Source organism: Copadichromis virginalis, linkage group LG7, assembly GCF_057382275.1.
Source record: "Copadichromis virginalis isolate Kocher_CV1m ecotype Utaka linkage group LG7, C_Virginalis_male_GT1.1, whole genome shotgun sequence".
NCBI lineage: Eukaryota > Metazoa > Chordata > Actinopteri > Cichliformes > Cichlidae > Copadichromis > Copadichromis virginalis.
The window spans coordinates 23970903-23994013 of NC_140624.1; the positions used below are offsets into that span (position 1 = coordinate 23970903).

At 42.4% G+C, this 23111-nt stretch overlaps 1 protein-coding gene across 1 annotated transcript; it reads right to left on the reverse strand.

The window, feature by feature from the left end:
* Nucleotides 1–5028: 5028 nt before the first annotated feature.
* rassf9 (Ras association domain family member 9) lies at nt 5029–21229 on the reverse strand. The gene is made up of 2 exons (XM_085462622.1): nt 20988–21229; nt 5029–9063 (listed from the first exon to the last, which is right to left on the reverse strand). The coding sequence occupies exons 1-2, from the start codon at nt 21032–21034 to the stop codon at nt 7803–7805; spliced, it is 1308 nt and encodes a 435-aa protein (XP_085318748.1). The 5' UTR covers nt 21035–21229; the 3' UTR covers nt 5029–7802.
* Between the last annotated feature and the right edge of the window lie 1882 nt (nt 21230–23111).

Here is a 23111-nt window from a genome sequence, read left to right on the forward strand (position 1 = left end):
GGCTGGCTGCTGGGACTGTTGGAATGCCACATAAACAGCATTTGATGCAAGAAACGATCCTGATGTGTTTTGCTTTAATTCCAGGTCATACTCATAAAATAAACTTCCCCAGTCTGAATTCAGTATGTATAGCGAGAGGGAAGTTACACAAACAGACACAGATACTTTGATTTTAGTATAATAAAACTACATTTACTGCTGGGTGTACTGTGGTAATGTTTCTCCACACAAACACGTGGAAACAAAAACTGAATGTGTTTTGCACGCTTCTTCAATCATTTCCCCGCTTTACAAGCCACTGAACTTACAGTGATGATTTAGAATTTGTTCATTTCACTCAACAATTAGGCACGGTAGTCAGCTGGATTTTTCTGTCTCACCTCATCTGCCACAAACTCGGAGTAGTAATGGCGTCTGTAAGAATTTTACAGTATTATTCCAGTGAAAAGGAATCATGTCAGTGTCCTTGCTGGCAATTTACTGTGCCTTTGAGATCAAACAAAAGCTTCAATTCAAATAGCAGTCCTATCTGGGTGTTTTCTATTGTAAAGAACCTACAACCTCAAGGAATCAAGTGTTCCCCCATGAGAAGGCACTTGAAGACGGTGGGGACAAAAAACATCAGCTTAACAGGAAAAAACCCTCTAGAGTAGTTGGGGACAAGGTCAGAAAAGAGAGAAAATGCACTACAAACTGTGCAAACTATTGGACGGAAGAGAGAGAGAAATTAAATAATATTTAATGACAAAAAGTGGGGGTGAAGCAGAAATGTTTGATGCATCACAAGAAGTCCCTCAGTAGCATGAGCCATTAGTTATAGCTATGGTAACCGGCACTTTGCAGTTACCCGAGCCATCTGGAAAAAGCCTAATTAAGTATTTTTCACTCTGAACATGATCTTAAAAGCAGAGGGTTGTGCCTTTAAAACCTGTTTTCACAGGACAGGAGTGTGACAGTTAAGTAATTATTTAAACCAGCTCTTCATGTTGTTAGGTTTGCTCCAAGACACAAGAATTGTGGGTTGGAAGCTGCTTCCTGAGCTCACTCAGTCAACCATTCGCAAACTTGAAATGACAATTATCAGTTCATCTTGATACTCCCAGGTTTTGAACGCTGCTTAACAAACCATAGCTGCAGCACACTTTGCATACGACGGTGTGCACATTGTTTTCCTCACTATTGATTCACTTTTTTCTGAGTTTAAAAGATCTGGTTTTCTCAAGGCTGAGATAAAAACATCAGATAGATGTAATAGATTTAATACATTTAGTAAATTCCTCTTTGATCTTTTTGACAAGCATGTTTTTGTTTGTCTGTAATTTGAGATACTATGTTTCTGGGTAAAGATATACTACACACAAAAATATACATTAAAAAATCAGCTCTCATCTTCAGCACAGGCAGCTGATGCCAGATTATGGTTTACTCAAACTGCCCAGTTGTAGTAACTGGATGGACTGAACAAAGACAGGTTTGCAGTGTCTCTAATTGTCATTTTGGTAGATGTAATTATTGTTGTCAGCAAACACACTTGTGAGCTGGTAAGTCTTTGAATTGCTGATCTGCAGCAGAGAGAAGAGGTAAATGTTACCTGCAGCGTCCTTCAAACAAAAAAAGTATTTCTGTGGGAAGTATTTAAAACATTGCATATTTTCAAGGCACCTTGACAGTAAATGGAGTTTTCTTTTACCCCTTTCAGCTTAAGCACTGCTTCTGAGGCTTTTCAGCCTGCCCATGATTGGAAATGTATACCCAATCTTTGTTAAATGTCTTTTGGTGCGTCAGCTGCCTTGGCAGCAAATAGTTTGCGAAAGAACAAGCAGCTCCTTAACACCCTAAAGAACCAGAGCCAAAATCTCTGTTCATTTTAATATTTACTGCCATTTGAGCACAGTAGGTGCCTGAACACGTTTAACTGCAGAAAGAGGTGAGTTTGTATTTTAAGACCTCTATTTGCCATTTTCAATAGACCCCTGCAGAGGTTGCAATGGAAATTTTTTATTTTGGATCTACTTTCTTTTGGCTTCCTCTTAGTATTTTTGTTTTATTCGACCTAATCCAGAACTTTTACATTTCAGTTCATCGTACAGTGCAAAGTGTAATTATGTAACGCTTGATGTGCTAAATTATTTCAAATGGAGATGTTAAAGTATGCAGCCACTTGCTATAACCACCGCTGCAGCTCTTCTGTGTCGTGGCCTGCTGCTCACTTATGAGCTTTCTGAAATCTATTAGCATAGCAGTTATTTAATTTTGGTTGGTTATCACAGATCATACATTTTCCCCTTAATGCCTAGTGCATCATATTTCATACACAAGTTTTTTTTTAAGTTTTTGAGACTTTAACAACATCGGTATGACCCCCCCCCCCCCCCCCCCCAAAAAAAAAGGCACAATAAATTGCACATTGCATTTCTAAGCAAACCAAACGTGTTTTATTCTTAAAAATTGATGGAAGGTTTAAAAAAACAAAACAACAAAATGCTTCAATTACAAAGAATTTGAATATTCTGGCCATAATTTCATGGTTCAGACTTTAAATGATTATTACTTCCAATGCTAGCCAGTACCAAACTGAGATTTCAACATCCAGCTTTGTGTTTTAATGCCTCCTAAATTCATTCAATCACAAACAGCCCAGCAGAGCCCTGCCAGGAACATAGACCCTCTCATATGAGACTCACAGACAGTTTGGACTTCAACATTCTCCTCAACCATAAGAATGAACAGCAGCAAGGCCATTAGATCCTCGCTCTCTATATTGTTGAAATAGGATACCTTATAATTACATCTATTGAACACGCTGCTTTGCACATGGCTTCTTGAGGCTCTTATTGACTTGAGAAGGGGGTTTATAAGAGCAAGTGAGGCTGTTGTCAACACTTGAATCGCTCATTTCTTTTTCCTATTTCCTGTTATTGTGGGACCAAATGATATTTGGCTTTAAACAGTCTTGGAGCAAGAAGAGCAGCCATATAAGCTTCTGCTTCAACACATGTGGCTGTTCCAGAGGTACTTGAAGCCCTTGATTCTGAACCCCACATTCTCCTGCTAGTATCTGAGAACCTGTTTTCTGGCTTACGTTGATCATGTGGTGTCTGAGGCACGACACTGTGCTCTTGATGTGAACAGATTTTATTTTTGAAAATTTGGCTCATCCAAATTCAGACTTGCTGTCAGAAACACCCACATTCTCCTCGTGTGTCCATGACTTTTTCAGGAAGTTATTGCTTCACATGCTCAAACTCTTAAATTTATTGATGCTTGTAAACAAAGGAGTTTGATTCTGTTGCTCCCCCTGAGGTATTAAGAGCACTGATGACTCATGCAGTGAAATTTCACCCTCCGGCATTGCACTTGTAAACCATTATTATCATTTTTAATTTGATCTTTCAACATAGACACGGCTGATTTTTCTGACTTTGGTTTCAACCTGTTCTTATTTTTGCATGCTTTTTTTCAGTGAGGGGGCCCTCGTGATATTTTCACTTACGGTTGGACCAGCCTTTGTGGCATTTTAAATGTGCACTGGTGGCTCTGATCAAAGCACAATCCACATCAATATCATTCAAGCACATGTAACTTCGGTTCAGTGTGTGTTGTGCTGTGACTGTCCTTCAGTGGTCCTGTTGGCATTAACCTGCATGTTAGCCACAAAAGTTATTCTCATTACATATGAAAGATTTGCTACCAATCCACCTAAGCCGTTAAAGAACACAGTAGTTTAATACAATGCCTAGTTAGCACAATCATGATTTTCACTCCATACGTCATAAAACCTCTGCACGTAGTGCAACACTCATTATAAGCTAATGTGTCATATGCGTAATCATAAGAACCAAAGTACAACCATGGCTGTAGCCACAGTCTGTCTTTTATCTGCCTCAGCGGCAGACAGCTAAGCAATCTAGCTCTTCTATCTAGATGCTGTGACTCATAGTGAGTGAGTCTGCTGTGGCCACAATCAGTGGGGTCACTTACAAAATGCAGTATCAAAAAACAGCTTGGGCTCTCTCTATAGATCAGAGGGAAATCAAACTTTATTATGACACAATGAAAACTATTTGGTCTGTGGCTCTTTATTTGATCATTTCCTTCAAATGCGCCAAAAGTATATTTCTTAAAAGTTTAATAAAACTAATCCGATCTTGTCGGATTTTGGAAAATGTTAGCGCTTGGTTAGTAGTTGGATAGCAGACTGTCTGGTCAGATCAATCCCCAGATATTTCTGTGTTCCCCATGTCTCAAAGAGCAAGATGGGCAAGATACTAAACCCCAAGTTTTCCCTGATGTATCCATCGGAGTGTGAGTGAGTTAGATAAAAGTGCTTTTGTATAGATAAAACCACTATGTGCATGTATGATAATGTGATTGACACTAGAAGAAAGTGCTTGAGTTCTCAGAAAGGAGTAGAAAGGAGCTATAGAAAGCCTGGTCCATAACACCATAAACCTCCATTTCATCAACAGGTTGGGGATGCCAGTGCAAGATTGCTTCGAACTGTAAGCTCTCAGGCCTTTCATGCTTGGTTACTTGGTAGCTTGAAGGAGCAAAGACAGAGGGCAGGGTGGGTGAGTCAATTAGTGTGTGAAATAGATATCCTCTGCTTTTTTCCAGCCCAGCTCTGCCCTGAGCACAAAGTGTTCATCTGTCAGCAGTACCTAGACATGAGGAGAGTGTTCGCTGTTGTTTGTGCTAGCCTGGTGACCATCTCGTCTGATTATATGGTGCCTGAGGACTCTGAGGTAACTGTGTCATATCTCTATGGTGACTGAGAGCTTAATTCAATTCAATGGGTATGACACACTAGTTTTTTCCCCCTTTTAACCTTAGAATAAAGATTTTCTAGAAGCAGCCCAGTGCTTAACTATTTTTTTTTTTTGCATTTTTAATAACCCAAGATTTTGTGCCTATACAAATGGCAACTAAAATAATAATAATAATGATAAAAAACATTGGAAGATGTATTCTTCCCAAAAAGGACACAAAACTACGCCAGTCTCCAGGCGTAGATTTGTGTTTGATCAAAACCAATTTGTAAGTGTTTAAAGACCCTAACTAGATGTGAAACTGTTGGAAATGTGGCAAGCAGCCCTATGATTTCAAATCCTATGATTTGTATAAGAAGATACCCTTCCTTAGTCAGCGCTGTTGCTAGGCTTTATTTATAAGACAATCAAATCCTAAACAAATGGTGCCGAAAAACCCAACGACAGTGTTTTTAGTTATTTAAAGTATTAGCTTTTATTATGAAAGTCAAGATGTACATTGTTCTTTATAATAGCTTATGTTTTAAGTGGTTAAAACACAGGGCGTGTGAATTGAATTTGGTGGATAGTGAATATAGTGTTTGATTAGGCAGGTAGCGAATAGTGATTTGTCACAAAATTACATCTGAAAAATACAAACCCATTTCCAAATAAGCTGGAACGTTGTGAAAATTGCAAACAAAAACAATGCAGTGATAAGCAAATCTCATAAACCCATATTTAATTAACAAGAGGATACACGTTCAATGCTTAAACTGAGAAAAATGTGGCATTTTAAGAAAAAGATATTAGCTCATTTTGAAATTGACTGCAGCAACACATCTCTGCATGACAAAAAAGTTGGAAGAGAGCCACGTTTATGCTGTGTAGCTTCCCCTAAGTCTGTAAACATGTGGGAACTCAGGAGAACGGTTGCTGGACTCGTGGGAGAGGAATGTTTTCCCATTCTTATTTGATATAAGATTCTTTGTCTTCTTTGTCATATTTTTGGCTTCCCATGTTTTCAGACTGTGTCATTTTACTGACCTGTTGCCAAATTATCTGAAAAATGTCCCACCAGCTATTTATGTACCAGAAATTGTTGTAACTTGAATTTCGTTTGCCCTTCACCAACTTTTCTGAGACATGCTGCTGTCACCAAATCCAAAATGAGATAATATTTTCATGAAATATTAAAATGTTTGAAATGTTTACGAGCAAAATGGGTTTACAAGATTTGCAGATCTCATGAACCCATTGCATTTTATTTTTACTTGAATTTTACACAATGTCCCAAAATTCTGGTAACTGGTAGTTTGGTAACTACAGTAAATAAATAAGCTTTTCTTTTACAATTGTGCCTTTCTCAGTAATTACTTATATTACTTGCAGAAGCATAAGGTGCTGCGAAAAAGTATTTGCCTCCTTCCTGATATCTTATATTTCTGCATATTTGTCACACTGTTTTAAACATTAGACAAAGATAACCCGGGTAAATACAAAATGCACTTTTTAAATGATGATTTTATCTATTAAGGTAAAATAACTAAATGCAACAAGGTCTTGTGTCAAAAACGAAACCCCTAAACCCAATAACAGGTTGTGCCAATCTTAGCAGCATGGACTGCAATTACACATTAGCAATAACTGGCAATGAGTCCTTCACATCACTGTGGAGGAACTTTGTTCTACTCTTCTTTGCAGAATTGTTTTAATTAAGCCCCACTGGAATATTTTTGAGCATGAACTAATTGAGATGTTATGCCAAAACATCTCAATTAGATTTCAGTTTGGACTCCTTGTGAGCTCATTGCTCTTTGTGTGTATTTAAGCCATTCAGTGGCGTACTTTGGATCATTGTCCTGCTGCATAACCTCAGTGCACTTGAGTTCCAGGTGATGCCGTCTGCCAGGATAGAGTCTGTTTGGTAGAGAGTTGCCAAAGCCTTGATGCAGGAAAGCAGCCCTAGACCATCACACTACCACCACTGCGTTTGACTGTTGGTATGATGTTTTCCTTATGAAATGCTGTGCTACCTTTTACGTCAGGTGTAACAGGATGCAAACCTTTCAGAAAGTTCTGCTTTTGTCTAATCAATCCACAGAATATTCGGGAATCAAGTTGTTTTTGGTAGATGTGACACAAGGTTTTGTGTTCTTTTTGGTCAGCAGTGATTTTCACCTTGGAACTCTGCAATGGATGCCATTTTTATCTATTCTCTTTCTTAGTGTTGAATCATGAAAGCCTTAGAAATGACTTTGTAGCCCTTTCTAGACAGAAAGATGTCATCTAATCACAGTTAAATAATGATATATCAAGAAGGAGCAATTACCATTTGAAATCGGGCAAACTAGGTTTGTATTTACAGAATAGTCAAGAACAGTGTTTAAAGTATATTTTTCTTTTACAAATACTACATCAAAACTATTATCTTTTTGTTTTAATATAAAACATTGTTAATAGCCTTAAGTGTGTAAGAAGTGCAACTTAATAAATAGCTTGAGGACTTTACAAAAAGCAAAAAGCTTATTTACTATCATCTAAAGTGACAAATCTAAACATCTAAAAATTGGTCTTTGCATCTCTGTTGGCAATTAAAAATGGGAAAACCTTCTATCAATAATGTAGGATTATAAGTAGCGCACGCACAGCCTCAGTTAGTGTCTTGCATGTATTATTTCATGTTACACTGATACCTAACCATCTGTTACTTTGATACCTGAGAAAATTATTCATATTAAACAAGGATATGTTTTGCATCTTGCAAACTCTTTGCAAAAACATTTTTGACCAATTTTCTGTGAACACGTTTAAGAATCAACCACAGTACTCTTGTATTAATTTGTTGGAACCCAAGTTGACATTTCTTACATTCTTCTTTTTGGCATGGTGTGATGACGATGCAACAAAGTTCCGGAGACACTAAAAATTGCAGAAAATGTGTCTTTTTGCTAATTTTGCAAGCACAGAGCATGAAACAAAGAGCACATGTGAGGAGTAAAAAACTGCAGCTGGTGACTGAAGAAGAACACATTGCTGAGTGAACCGGGTTCTTCAAACGTCTGTGTCCAGCGGGGGAGGGAAATCGAGACACGGTGACAGAGAGTCCTGACTGTGTGTGGAGCTAATCCCAGTGTCTGAGTCTGTGTCTGTAATGTCTAGAGGGGACAGGGTGTGTTTGAGTTTCACTGTCTGAGAAATGCCGCACTGGGTCTCACTTTTCCCTTGGACTGTTATGGGCTGCTCCTCCTCTGTGCTGTCCGTGATTTGCAATGAGCTCAGCTGGGCGGCTAGCTGCCAGCACTCTTGATCCTTAGAAACCAGTGTATTGTCAAAGTACTTTATCTGCTTGTCTATTTCAGCAGCTTGGTTGTGAATGGAAACACCGGTGAAGAGGCTGTGATTCAGTTCGCCCCGCAGCCTCTCGATTTCAGCAGTATAAAATGCTTCGTCTGTGTCAGCGGGGATCCAGGAACCAGTGGCCATTCCTTCCTGGTCTTCATCTTGAGCCAGAGCGAGGCTGGCCTTCCTAAGCTCAGCGTCAATTTCATGGGACAACTGGAGGATGAGTTCCTGGTGCCTCTGAACCTCCATGTCCAGCTGTACAACCCCATCGCTGGTGTACAAGTATTCTTGCAGCTGCTCCTCAATGTGTGCCTCGGAATTTGGACTGCAGGCCTGAGCCAAGGAAGTCTCCGACTTGGTTTCTTGCTGGACTTGCAGCTCAATCCGCTCAATCTCTGAATCTAGCTCCCTTATCCGCTGGATCTGCTCTCTAATTGTGTGGTCCTGGTTGAGAATAAGTTGCACCATCTGGTCGATCTCCTCTGCACCTAGGGAGCTTTTGCTCTCCATATGAAGTTTCTCCAGCTTTCGGAAAGCTTTTTTTACCATGCGCTTTTGTTTTTCCGCTGGCAGAGACTGGGAATACTGAGCACGACCGTGCTCACATCGCTTCAGCTTGGCCCCTTTGCACTTTCCACCTTTCTTAGCAGGCTGAGGCACGAAATCACTGGTTTTAACTAGAATAAACTGTATGAAGGGCCTCTGATCACCCCAAGCATACCAGAGTCTCAGTATTCTGGTAAGAGGTGGCAAAGCTCTCTCGAAACCCTTCCACCGTTCAACGAGACAGAAGTCTTTGGGTTCTCCATCCAGTAGCCGCTTGCTCTCTGGGACTGACTTGTGATCATCCAGCAATGCCTGAATCATATCTGCACATGTCGTATGCTTTGTTACTCCACAGACAACCTTCTCTTCATTGCAGACAGTAACTTGGATCTCCTTTCCTACCACAGGCTCTGCATCTTTTGTCCTATGCAGAAGACAAAAAAACAAAAGTTACAACTTTGGCTATGCATGAAAACTTGGAAATGCTTTCTTAAGTTAATGCTCTACAATGTTTACACTCTGTGACATTAAAATATAACCCTTCATGTTTCATTGCATTAAGGCGGGTTTGGATTGCTGGTCGTGTTTCCTTCCCCTCACCTCCAACCAGTTGGGGCAGATGGCTGGCCCCCACTGAGCCTGGTTCTGCCGCAGGTTTCTTCCTGTAAATATGGAGTTTTTCCTTCCCACAGTCACTAAAGTGCGACATCTGATTTTTGAAGTTTTCTCTGTTTTCTCTGTATTATTGTAAGTCTTTAACTTGGTGTTGTGTTTTGGTGCTTTATAAATTGAATTGGAATACATTTTTAGTGATAGTAGTAGTTATGTTCACAAATTCAATTCTAGACACGTGCATTTGGGGATTAGAAATGCTCCTTTCTAGACAGCAGTTCAACAAAAGGGTTAAAAAAAATGTAGTTAGATAAATAATCCCAAAAGGAAATTTAGACAGCCATATTTCAACATACTTGCCATCTGAAGTAAAATAAGTCTCTCTCTCTATAATACTTTAAAAGTTGTTTTCCTATTCTAAGTAGTATGTTTTTATGAATGCATCCTTATTTGATGGCTTTCCATTAGGTCAATGAGCAGAAAACTACATTCAGTCATTTTGTGCTTCCTGGCTTGATTCTATTACTGTTTCTCATCGTCTTACTCATCAGAGATGATCACTTAATGGTTCAGTTCTGAGCTATTTAACCTCAAGGCCCTCATTAAGTTTTTGCATGGATCGTAAAACCTGTTCAAAAATTGACCTCTGATGGGCCGAAGATATTCATTTTTTACATCCTTAATGAACCACCGGTAATATTCAGGACCTAATATCCAGTCATTAAATGATAGGCACCGGCAATGCAGACGGCCACAAATAAGAAGATAACATCACCAGACATTTAAATCTGATTTCAGGATAAAGAATGATGTATCACTCTATTATTTATATGAAAGATAACATGTTAGGAACATTCTGCGATTCATGTGTTTCATTAGGGAATCTCTGACTGCCAAGTTTCTGTCTTGGTGAATTATTTAAAGTTAAATTCTAGTCTTCAGGGAAAAATAAGTGACACATAATACTCCTATAATTGCAGACAGTTTAATCGCAAAGAAACCCAGAGAAAGATTATCCACATAAAAATCACAGACACAAAAAAGTAGAACTCCTCCTTTGATGGTTTAACTGCAGACTGATTTTTGTGGGTTAAAGGAATGTTGGTCTGTGGTTTTTCAACCCAAAAGACAATACTTCTTTAGTCAGTTCACAGTAATAGAGAAAAACATTCTTCTAATCCTGGATAATATCACATCTACGAATAAAAAAAGGTTGAAAAAATTAGCCTTAAATAACAAAAGCAGAAAACATCAACAAGGAAATCTGGCTGTAGCTTCTCAGGAAATTTGATATAGTGACACTGATGGGTAAAAGGAATGGGCCAACACACTTGTCTGGAAGTGGGATTTTCATCTAAGCCTTTTAAAATTATATTTCACTTTACTATCTAGATAAATCTGAAGTCTTATCTATATTTACAATGTATTAAAACAGACTTTGGGATTAAAATCAAGTCCTTTGTTTAGCCCAGCTATCAAAGTTCAGTGTTGTTCCTCAGGTTGGTATGCAGCAACGTCTTCACATCTAAACCCTACATCATGTACCTGCTTTGCCTTTATTTGTTCTGATAACCTTGGCCGAATGCAACTTATGCTAATTTACGTCACCAATGCGGGAGGAAGCAAAAAAACCAACCAACCAAACCAAAAAAAACAAAAAACAAGCCACATCCTATTAAGATAGGATACCCCAACCTGCATGTCTAAGACATTGTGTATATTATTCAAAGGGAGAAAGAGGCTTATCTCTCAGTTTGTAGATTTGACAGACTGATACCACAATGTATTGGTTCCCACATAACACATGGACACCCAACTGGAGCATAGTGTAAACATCTGGCGAATAAGGTCTCAGGAATGCAATTCATAGGTTGGTTAATGGTTATTGAGACTCTAGGAGAAAACCGGAGCAAAGCAAATACCTGAGCTATGTGTAGGCCAAACAATTCCAACATGCCTCAAGCATTTAATAGACAACAACCCTTGTTGCTTTGACCATGGAATTTCCAACTTCACCCAATACAATACAGCCCCAGTGCTACTGCTGCACAGGAAAGAAAACAGGCGGTGTACCCAGTACACCGTACATAGTGGCCACATGCTTAAAAAATGAGCTTATCTGACACAACAGCTCAACATCATAGAGCAGTCAATATGTGTTAGGGCATGAACCATGGCATCAACTGTGGCAAGTTTGTGGTGTGTTTGAAAAAGTCTTATTATAATATAATACAATACATTATTTCACTTTTTAACCCATTACTTTTATTAAACATAGTGTCGTTGTCAGCTTAAATTAAAATGCTATGTACAAAACAAATTCATTTGGATGAATTACGAGTGGTAAACCTGACCAATTATGCATATTTTATTTATTATTGATAAAACAATACTTAAAGGTTACTTTCACATGTGCATTAATGGGTCAAAACCTCTCCCACCTTCTCAGCATGTGATGAGGAATCCAAAAATCAGAGCAATTTCATTATATGGGGCCAAAAAATATTTTGTGAGCCACTGTTATACTGTATTGCAAGGATGAAAGAATGGCTGAGGCAAGAAGTGCAAGGGCACGAAAGAAGAAAGGTAAAGGAAAAGGGAACAAAATCATTACATGTTCAGTGCAGCATAGCTATACTACACATCTGTAAATACACAATGCAGATGTTTCCAATAAACCTGAACCTGTCACACACTGTCCTCATTTCTAATCTTGCAGGCGAATAAACATGCTGTACATACACTGGCTATTTCAGAAAGGGTGACCCAAGGCCACAGCTGTGCAGGAAGACAGTACAGTTAGGCAGGGAAACACCTGTATTTGTCTCAGGCCACAATCACCAGCACTCAGGCAACATCCTGCCACTATAGTTTTATGCACTGTAGGAGGAAGGGAGGAAAAGAGATTCCATGTTGCTCACTATGGTTACTTTTAATTTTCATTCTACTGTGAAGAAAGAGCTAACAGTTTCTATTATGCGTTATCACTGGAACACATTGGAACTGAAAGCAAATGATTTATTTGGACGAAAAAGAAATAAATATTTCATTTATTCATGAGAATGACTTTTATGAGTCTAATTTAGTTTCCAAATTAGTTAAAGGAATATTTATTGTTAGAGTTCTTTGATTGTTAAGGTCCAGATACACATGCTGCAACTAATGCCAGTGTGAATTGACTTGGAGAATGTCTAAACACTGTAGCTTATGCAATGCAGCCAAAATGGCAAAGCCTCAATGATTCCCAGCAGTTAGTAGATGTGAAGTCTGTGTCCTGCTGTGGCAGAACTTATTGAAAGCTCTTGGTATCCTGCTTTGCATTTCTGCAGCTAACAGCATTATCACTTACATTTAAGGCCCCTGTAAGCCTCAGGGTTGTGAGTCAACTGCTAGTACATCAAAATCCACATAAACTCCCAGCAATTCCTGGAAGTTTTCTGTCACTGACACAACCTTGTAAACAGTACCTAACTTGCACTTTTATGGCTTTTTACATTGCTTCTTATTGAGGAAAACAGCAATTTTTATCAGGGTACTAAAGGGTATTAAAGACGGCTGTACACTAGCCCCTCAGCCTAAACGATAGCATATTTTTTCTTTAAAGCTCTACCTCATAGAACAATGATTCTTCTGCTGTGTTTATTTTGGAAAGAATACTGCAGGAATATGACTCCATTAATGGCAACTTGAATTGTGCTGGCTTAGCCTCACAGACATCACCACTTTGACTTACTGTACTGGCTGAAATGTAGTTAACCAGAACTTTGCGGTGTTTTTTAAGAGCAAACAATTAGATGCATGGCAAACTGTTAGGACTCTGACAAGAGATACACAAGTAGTGCATGCACTGCTGCGCTGATTGCATCGCACCACATACTTTATGAGGGCTGTCACTTTGGGTGCCATTTGATATTCATAGCTTGGGATTACACAGCAGTTCCAGACGCAGCAAATGAGGGTGCCTTCATAGGTCACACTGCTGGGTGGTAAATGACAAAGCTGACACTGATAGTGTAATGAACTCAAAGCTAATGTTGAATTACAGCTTCAGATGACACATACTTTCAAGAAAAACTAAAATATAAAGCCCTTATGGGTGAAGACGGATGTTGCACGGCAACTGGCACAGTACAGGTTCGACTTTAAATTCACACTTGAATGAACCCGAGAAACCTGAGCAGACCCACTTGACCTCACCTTGAACTTAGAGGCAGAGATATCCAGTTAGAACTGGGACGTGCGGGAGGAAACTACCCACACGTCTAAGTTCAGTTTAACCTTAAATTATAGGAATTTCCGTACCAGCTTCTGTGTTGGATGATTACGTTACGGCTGCATTGCGGTAGCATATTGTAATGCTCATAATGACAACCTGGAAGGAATTAACAGTTCCCACTTGTGTGATAAGTTTGCAAGGTACAAGTTACCACAGAGGCCTGTATGCTGGTGGTTTGAGCAAGTCATAGCAAATGACAGAGTTATAGCTCTAAAGTGTCCCGACATGTTTTGGCAGATCAATGACGAAAAAGAGATGCAAATATGCTCAACAGAAACAAAGCTTTGATAGCAGATAGGCAAACATGTCCTTTTGTCATGGTCCTGGGTCGGTGACCCAGCGCTTTTAGTTATCATTTTCTAGTTTATGATGATGATGATTATTATTGTTTGAGTTCTGTGTGTTATATTTTCGATCTGCCTCTGAGTCTGCATCTGAATCTGTCTGTTTAGTTCAATGTCTTGTCTGGTTCCATGTATCTGAGTTTCCTGTTTTATTGTGAAGGTCCGCGTCGTATGTGAGTGTGATCAGTTTAGGTTTCCCCTGTCCCGTCAGCCCAGATTCCTCCCAGCTGTGTTGCCCTCCTGTCTCTCATCCCCTGATTACTGGTGTGTGTATTTAAGCCCTGTGTGTTCTCCTGCCTGTTGCCGGTTCGTCTGTGTTCCTCCGTGTCAGTCTGTGTAACTCTGTGTCAGTCTGTTACCCTGTGTTCCACGGAGTCCTGTTCCTCGTCTGCGTCTCTCTGCTATTCATCATCCGTTGTCATATGCTCCCAGGTCTGTTATTTTAGTTCTCCCAGTTTAGGTGTCTTTAGTTGTTTGTTATGCCCCACTGTTTGTTTGCCACTACACCTCTGTAAATAAAACCACCGGTATCTCATCCACTGCCTGCATCTTGGGTCCTCCTTCTATATCCACACGGCTCGCCTCGGCAGCCGTGACAGTACGAACCGGCCAACATGGACCCAGCAGCATTTGCACCTACCCAGGAGTTTCGGGAGGAGGTAACCGACACGGTCGCAAGGTTGGTAAACCTGTGGCTTGAGCAGGAGGAAGAAGAGTTCCACCGCGCTGTAGAAGCCAGGCTACAGCAGCTACTCTCTGCGCACTCCTGGCTGCTAGACTCGCTTCACCCGCTGGCACGGGACTTCCTCCTTCATGAGCTGCACCTTCGCCCTCCAGCCGCTACCGCTTCCCAACCCAGCCTGGCGGTGAAGATTTTGCCCGGCCCGCCGGTGAAGATTTTGCCCGGCCCGCCGGAGGTTTTGCCCGGCCCGCCGGAGGTTTTGCCCAGCCCGCCGGAGGTTTCGCCCGGGAGGAAGCGACGATCGCGCCGTCGGCGCGTCGCCCCACAGCCGGAGAGTAGGACTTCAGAACTGCCGGCTGTGGTGAGTGGAAAAGACACTCCGTCTGTTTCGCCAGCTCGAATGACTGTTTATTCCGGGGCTGTGTTTGTTGAGCCAGCTGCCCAGCAGGTAGCTCAGTTAGCCGCCCGGCCGGAAGCTCAGTTAGCCGCCCAGCCGGAAGCCCAGTCGCCACCTCCGCCACATTCAGCCTCACAATCCATAGCTCAATTACAGTCACAGCCAGACTTATTACAAACCCTGTTACAATCCATGGCCCAGTCAGTAGCCCGGTTAGCAGAAGAATCATTAGCTTTATCCTCAGTTCAGCCTCCTGTTCAGCAGTCACCAGCCCTGCATCCTGTGTCAGTTGCTCCACCACCTGTTCAGCCATCACCTTCACCTACTCCTCCTGTACAGCAAGCCATGTCAGTCCAACCCATAACGGACAGTTCAACAACTCCGTACTCTAAGCAGAGAGACAAACCCAAGAACAATGTCAACATTCCTCAAAGGCTGGCCAGTTCTGAGACTGAGATGCACTCCAGGGCCTCCCCAGAGGCTGGGTTTCAGCCCCCATCAGACTCTGGACCCCTGGAGTTTAAGAAGCCAGCTGAGGACTGCACAGAGCTGTCGCTGTCTGAGCAGGGTCAATGCTCTGCGCAGCTGCAGGCCGCTATGTGTTTGCCAGAGGCCCGTGTGCCTGCTGGTCCTGTTCTGTCCCTGCCAGAGGCCCGTGTGCCTGCTGGTCCTGTTCTGTCCCTGCCAGAGGCCCGTGTGCCTGCTGGTCCTGTTGCGTTCCTGCCAGAGGCCCGTGTGCCTGCTGGTCCTGTTGCGTTCCTGCCAGAGGTCTCCGCACCTGCTGGTTCTGTTGCGTTCCTGCCAGAAGTCTCCGCACCTGCTGGTTCTGTTCTGTGTGTGCCAGGGGCTCCAGTGCCCACTGGTTCTGAGACTGTTTTTGCTGGGGGGCCCGAGGAGCCCGTCCAGCCATCTGCCTCGTCAGCTGGGGGGCCCGAGGAGCCCATCCAGCCACCAGCTGCTCCACCAGCAGCCTCATCCACGCTTGCAGCAGCAGTTTCATCCATGCCGCCATCTGCTGCAGCGCCTCCGTCTGCATCCTCCACGCCGTTGCCTGGCCCGGCCTCTGCTGCATCCTCCACGCCGTCGCCTGGTCCGGATTCAGCATCCTCAGCGTCGCCTGGTCCAGCGCATGCTTCGGCTTCATCCGCTTCACCTGGTCCAGCCACTGCTTCATCCTCGCCTGGTCCAGCCACTGCTTCATCCTCGCCTGGTCCAGCCTCCGTGTCTTCATCCTCGCCTGGTCCAGCCTCCGCATCACCTGCAGTGGCCTCCTCTTCAGCTTCCTCATCAGCTGCTTTGCCTGGTCCAGCTTCAGCATCCTCATCAGCTGCTTTGCCTGGTCCAGCTTCAGCATCCTCATCAGCTGCTTTGCCTGGTCCAGCTTCAGCATCCTCATCAGCTGCTTTGCCTGGTCCAGCTTCAGCATCCTCATCAGCTGCTTTGCCTGGTCCGGCCTCCGCATCCCCGTCTGGTCCGGCCTCCGCATCCCCGTCTGGTCCGGCCTCCGCATCCCCGTCTGGTCCGGCCTCCGCATCCCCGTCTGGTCCAGCCTCTGCATCCCCGTCTGGTCCAGCCTCTGCATCTTCCTCATCGTCTGGTCCAGCCTCTGCATCTTCCTCATCGTCTGGTCCAGCCTCTGCGTCTTCCTCATCGTCTGGTCCAGCCTCTGCGTCTTCATCCTCGTCTGGTCCAGCCTCTGCGTCTTCCTCATCGTCTGGTCCAGCCTCTGCGTCTTCATCCTCGTCTGGTCCAGCCTCTGCGTCTTCATCCTCGTCTGGTCCAGCCTCCGCATCACCTGCAGTGGCCTCCTCTTCAGCTTCCTCATCAGCTGCTTTGCCTGGTCCAGCTTCAGCATCCTCATCAGCTGCTTTGCCTGGTCCAGCTTCAGCATCCTCATCAGCTGCTTTGCCTGGTCCAGCTTCAGCATCCTCATCAGCTGCTTTGCCTGGTCCGGCCTCCGCATCCCCGTCTGGTCCAGCCTCTGCATCCCCGTCTGGTCCAGCCTCTGCGTCTTCCTCATCGTCTGGTCCAGCCTCTGCGTCTTCATCCTCGTCTGGTCCAGCCTCTGCGTCTTCATCCTCGTCTGGTCCGGCTTCAGCCTCTGCGTCTTCATCCTCGTCTGGTCCGGCTTCAGCCTCCTCATCAGCAGCGTCGCCTGGTCCGGCTTCAGCCTCCTCATCAGCAGCGTCGCCTGGTCCGGCTTCAGCCTCCTCATCAGCAGCGTCGCCTGGCCCGGTTTCAGCCTCCTCCTCGTCTGGTCCAGCCTCCGCTTCAGCTTCCGCCTCGTCTGGTCCAGCCTCCGCTTCACCTGGGGCTGCAGGGGCCACGCAGCCTTCAGGTCCCCTACTACCACCTCCACATCGTCGGTCATCTGCCTGGCCGCCTGTTGGGCATCTCCGCCACCGTGGACGCCCTCCTGAACGCCGCCACTGCCTTCCACGTGGCCGGCCTCCGGACTTGTTTCCACGCCGCTGTTGCCGTCCGCACGGTCGGCCCCCAGAACTGTTTCCACGCCGCTGTTGTCGTCCGCACGGTCGGCCCCCAGAACTGTTTCCACGCCGCTGTTGCCGTCCGCACGGTCGGCCCCCAGAACTGTTTCCACGCCACTGCCTACTGCGTGGCCGGCATCGGGACCGGCCCCGCTGCCGTTCGCATGGTCGGCCTCCTGAACTTGACCATCTGGGCCTTTTGGACTCTGTCCCTCCGTCCTGGGCCCCCTCCGCCCACCCTGGTCGGGTGTTTTTTTCTTTTTTGGTTTTGGTCCGTTTTTGTGTTTCTGCTGGGCTGTCTGGAGCCAGCCCTTGAGGGGGGGGTACTGTCATGGTCCTGGGTCGGTGACCCAGCGCTTTTAGTTATCATTTTCTAGTTTATGATGATGATGATGATGATTATTATTGTTTGAGTTCTGTGTGTTATATTTTCGATCTGCCTCTGAGTCCGCATCTGAATCTGTCTGTTTAGTTCAATGTCTTGTCTGGTTCCATGTATCTGAGTTTCCTGTTTTATTGTGAAGGTCCGCGTCGTATGTGAGTGTGATCAGTTTACTTTTCCCCTGTCCCGTCAGCCCAGATTCCTCCCAGCTGTGTTGCCCTCCTGTCTCTCATCCCCTGATTACTGGTGTGTGTATTTAAGCCCTGTGTGTTCTCCTGCCTGTTGCCGGTTCGTCTGTGTTCCTCCGTGTCAGTCTGTGTCTTTAGTTGTTTGTTATGCCCCACTGTTTGTTTGCCACTACACCTCTGTAAATAAAACCACCGGTATCTCATCCACTGCCTGCATCTTGGGTCCTCCTTCTATATCCACACGGCTCGCCTCGGCAGCCGTGACACCTTTAACCTCTGCTGTCAACACGTCTCACTATGGAATCGTGAGTATATTTGGATTTGATTATATTTGCTGCTGATAAGATCACAGGTTTGCTTTTACAGCTCAAAACAGTCCTGAGTGAAACGATCAAACTTACCCCAGATAGATTAATTCACCTTCTATGCAGCATCAACCAATTCAAAATTAAAATCTGTGTGATTTATGCTAACGCCTTCATTTTGTTTGTGGTTTTCATAGCTGTAATACCTCATAATTAGCACTTAACACGAGGTTGATGGAAAAGTCATGAATTTTACTGGCATCTTGATCTGTTCAGTTAAGCCAAGCTAAGTACAATCAAATAAGTAAACATAAATCCTCAAATCACAAATGCTAACCTCAAGTTAAAACCAGAAAAAAAGGCCTATGTGCAATCCAACATTTCTTACTTACTCATCCTGATTTTATGACTAAACTAATGCTGACTGGAAGAACAAGTTCTGATAAAAAGTTGTGGGTGACTGGATCAACTAGAGATGAAGTGAAGACATTTTTCAGCTGTATTTCCTTTAAAAGGAAACTGAATGTGCGCTGCAGGATATGACACAATGCACTGCAGACTCATGACCTCTGCACTTTTTTTTTCTTCAAAAACATAAATGTCAATAATATCAGACAAGTGAAAGGGGACAATAAGAAGCTTGCATTTGCATTTCCTACACTAATCAAAGTTTCTCTTTCTTCGAGACCAACACTTGTAGTTTATCTAACAAATTATAGGTTTGACTGGTGTATATAAAACAATAGGGGTTTACTAAAAAAGGTAAGATATAGAAATCCAAGCCAAAACAAATAAATCATACTAGTCTAAAGTATCTACAAAGTGTCTGTCTGGCTTGGCTTTAACACAGAGAATGCAGAAGAGAAACTATTGGATGCTGGACAGGAGACGTTTCCTCTTGTTCTTATCTGAGGATAAGAATGAGGGATTGCTGAGGAAATAATGTGACTTTTTTATCTGGATATGTTGATCTCTGGGAAGACTCCTTCCCTGATAAGCATCTGTGAGCAGAGACACAACACACCCTGTTTGTTCCTTTCCTATGTGAAATCGCCCACCCCTATTATCTTTTGCCCACAGGAAGTATCTAAATCACCATAACAACCCTTTCTCATTAAAAGAAATGACTTCCCCTGTCCTTTTTAAACACAAACTGTCTTTTTTTTATTGCTTTCAGCAGCCTGCAAATTTGTATTAATCTAGCAATGTTAAAAACTAATTAACAATGCTATAGTGGTGGCTTAGTGCAAGTGGTCACTACATTGCTTTGGTCACATAATTCTGAGGCTTGTATTTCCTGTTGTTTGAAGGATCAGACTCCCTGATTTTAGTATGGAATATTCCAATATTTTTTACATTTACCAAATCAACATTAACGTTTTCTTATTTTGTGAATATTTTGATGCTTCGGCTTGCTCCGACTGCACATGTTGTCAACATCCAGCTCAAAGTTTCACCTCGAGTAGGAGCCAGCCTCAGGTGTCTCCGAAGTGAAGCGTTTGACATGTCTAAAGATCTAAACACTTGAGATAATTATAGGTGCCTCAATGATAATTACTATGCAAGAAAAAAAAAAATAAGACAGCCACTGGAGACAACTTCAGTCAGACTGTTTGAAGTTATCAAAGATAATTCATCTCAGCTCTGTGTGATGTGAAAATGCATCAATTCTGCTGATGGTGCCTCTGTCAAAGTGTTGTAATTTAGCACTGTACACTACCATACCTCTCAGCGTTGTTGCTGTGTTTGGTGTTAATTGAGACCCTTAATGAGTAAAGATAATTAAAACCCTTTAACTTTCCTTGTCTTGATCTTGGCAGCAAGGGATTCAATCATGACCTAGATACTCAGAAAGAGAACTCTGTTTACCAGCTCTGCACAACAAAAGTCTGTAGTCAACAAAAGAAGCAGAATGTCTACACCAATAAGAGACGACAGCTTGTGGCTCAGTAACTCTACTTTCCTCCTTGCCTTTACAGAACTGTAGCTGGACCCCAGCTGCAGAGAGAAGCACATCAAAAGGCCAAGCTACGCTCTTAGGGAAATTGCAAAAAGCAAATTATGGTAATACAGATTACATGATCTCTACTACTTTGTACGTGTACATATGTGTGTGCGTTTTTTTATAATAGCAGAAGAAAGTCCAAACGTTTACAAGCTAATGTACAGTAGGCCTGCAGTGTTGTAAACAAACAAAGACCACCACTAAAAGGCACATCACTCATTGGCACACTGATAAAATCGTTCATGTATAGTATTAGTAAAATTAATATATATTACTCCCCAAATAGTATTAAGGAAATTAAGAATGAATTGGTTTAAGATAGTAATAACCTTGATGAAAAAAAGGACGCTCAAAATCTCATATTCCACGGAAGTGTATATTATTTCCTTGGAATTCAGTATGGAGGTTTGTCAGTTTTTCTAACTGGACCGGGGAGACATCATTTTTTAAAACAATAATAATAGTCAAAAAGATGATATGCAGAACTAAATTAACAACTTAACTGCGTTTTATTTTGTGCTGCTCATTCGTAGTTCGATGCGCGCCGAGTTGAGCGTAAATCGTCTCCCTCACGCATTTCATTGTAACGTCTTTTTTTAATGCTCGAAGTTGGGGGGAAACACACTCAACAGGTTTAAAGAAAGCTCATACTCATCTGATCAAGTTACCTGTTTTTCATTCGGGCTTTAAGGAAGTTTTTTCCAAATGGAGCCATGACTCAGGAGCACAAGAAAACAGACCGGCGATCCAAAGTGAGTTACAGTCCAGGCATTGTAGGACGTCGGACACTTATCGGAATGTTTCAGAAAAGTTGACGGGTGTCCCGGGTGCAACTCTATCCGCCCCATCCGAAAAGCGGAGGGAGGTGTTTCCTACAGCCAAACGAGATTTAATGGTGAAACTCTGCCCCCTTCCACCTGCAGGAACAACCTGAACGACTAAACGAAACACTTTCTTCAAAAGGATACTCAGCTCTGCAGAAATACGAAATAACGTAACAATTAGAGAACATTGTAGATTATGTTGAAATATTAGCGGAACTATAATATAAAATATAGAGCAGATAAGGCACAGAATAACAGCATTTATTTTCATGTATCCACCCTGCTGACGACATAAAAAAAAGCTGTAATGTAATGTTACAACATGTTTACATTACAACCCAGGAAAATGTAACATGTTGGGTTTTGATAAATGGTCTTCCTTTCTGGATCAACAAATGTTACATTGAGATGAAACAGCCTGTTTAAAAAAAAAAAAGTCTAAGAGTGTTTGACGCTGTAAATCTCTCAAAGAGCACGTGGTTTTTCAAGCTGTCCTAACACATATTGAAATTATTTAATTGTTTTTGGGGGTTAATTACTAAATAGGGTAGCCACAAAAACACACAGCTAAAACAACTGACTGAGCATTACTTAAACTCATCGTTGAAAGTGATTTTAACATTAGTGTAAATGCTGAGAGCAACAGCCTCCACACTGTATGTGATTTAAACACAATTAGCTTCTTTCAGAATGTAAATGAACTGACTCGTCATTTTAAAAACACTCTGAATCTTGTCCTGACATATGGTACATCATAGAAACTGAGTATTTAACAGTATTCCCTGAAAACATGTCTTGTCTGACCATTTTTTAAATGTAAATTTACAATAATGGGAATACATTTCATTACAGTGGAGGTCTCTCTGAAAGTGCTGTAACAAAGTTTAAAGACATGATCCTTGCACTGTTATCTTCAATAATACCATGTACTGACTCATGATGCGAGCAGCTACCTGAATCTTACTCCTTCAGAGACAGATTATCTTGTTACCTATGTAACAGCCCAACTATGACTCAACAAAGCAGAGAAACGTACAGCTTTGTATAAGTCACACCTGTCTTAAAGCAGGCAACTTTTAAACTAGGGAGGAAATGGCATTTCACTAAATTAGAAGACCTTCTTCTGATCTGGAAAAAATATTTTGCTACTCTTTAAAAAGCCCTCAATGATTAGACATCTGATAGAGGAAAACAGTTTCTGTTCAGCAGAGCAGCCAGGCAAAGAGTCAGAGCTCTGCTGACCCAAGTATTCCTTTGACCTTAACTGCTAATGACTTCATGAATTTCTTTACAAATAAAATTAACCATTAGGGGAAAATTCTTCTGGGTTCTGGGCTGGGATCAATACTATTGACAGCACATGCTTCCCTTAGACAATGTTAGTAGAAATAACTGCAAAAACTTTCATTGCTATGTTGATAAAACTCAGTTTCTCATGAAGGCAGGAGATACAAATCAATTACTGAACCTTCAGATGTGCCTAATAGACATGTAAGCCTTGATGGTACTACCTTGGGCTCCAATAACACTGCAAGGAATCTTTGATATATTCACTTATTCTTTCATATATCCTTCAGTGTGCATATTAAAGGTATTGTTACGTTCCCCTGAGGGGTCTAGGCGGTGAGGGGGAAGTAACGAAAAGTGTCCGGGTCAGAAAAAGGAGACAAGAAGGTATGAGGGTTAAATTAAAGAGTTTTATTAAAGTAGCTCAACTAAAAGAGACGGACAAGCCGCTATCACCATTTAAGAAAACAAACAAAACTCAGGCGTTGGTCAATAAAGTAAAACGTAAGCTAAAAAGAAAGAGCAGCTCACTAACTGCAAATACACCAAACACTCAGCTCACTAGCTGTAACCACACAAACATACAGCTCACTAGCTGCAACCACACTACTGGCACTCTGGCCCAGAGCTCACCTTTCCCTGGGCTTAAATCTCCTTGATTACTGACGAGAGTCAGCTGCA

Coding starts and splice junctions, on each gene's coding strand:
- rassf9 (XM_085462622.1), bottom strand. CDS start 21,034: ATGGCTCCATTTGGAAAAAACTTCCTTAAAGCCCGAATGAAAAACAG. Junction 9,064..20,987: donor AAAGCCCGAATGAAAAACAG/GTAACTTGATCA, acceptor TCTTCTGCATAG/GACAAAAGATGCAGAGCCTG.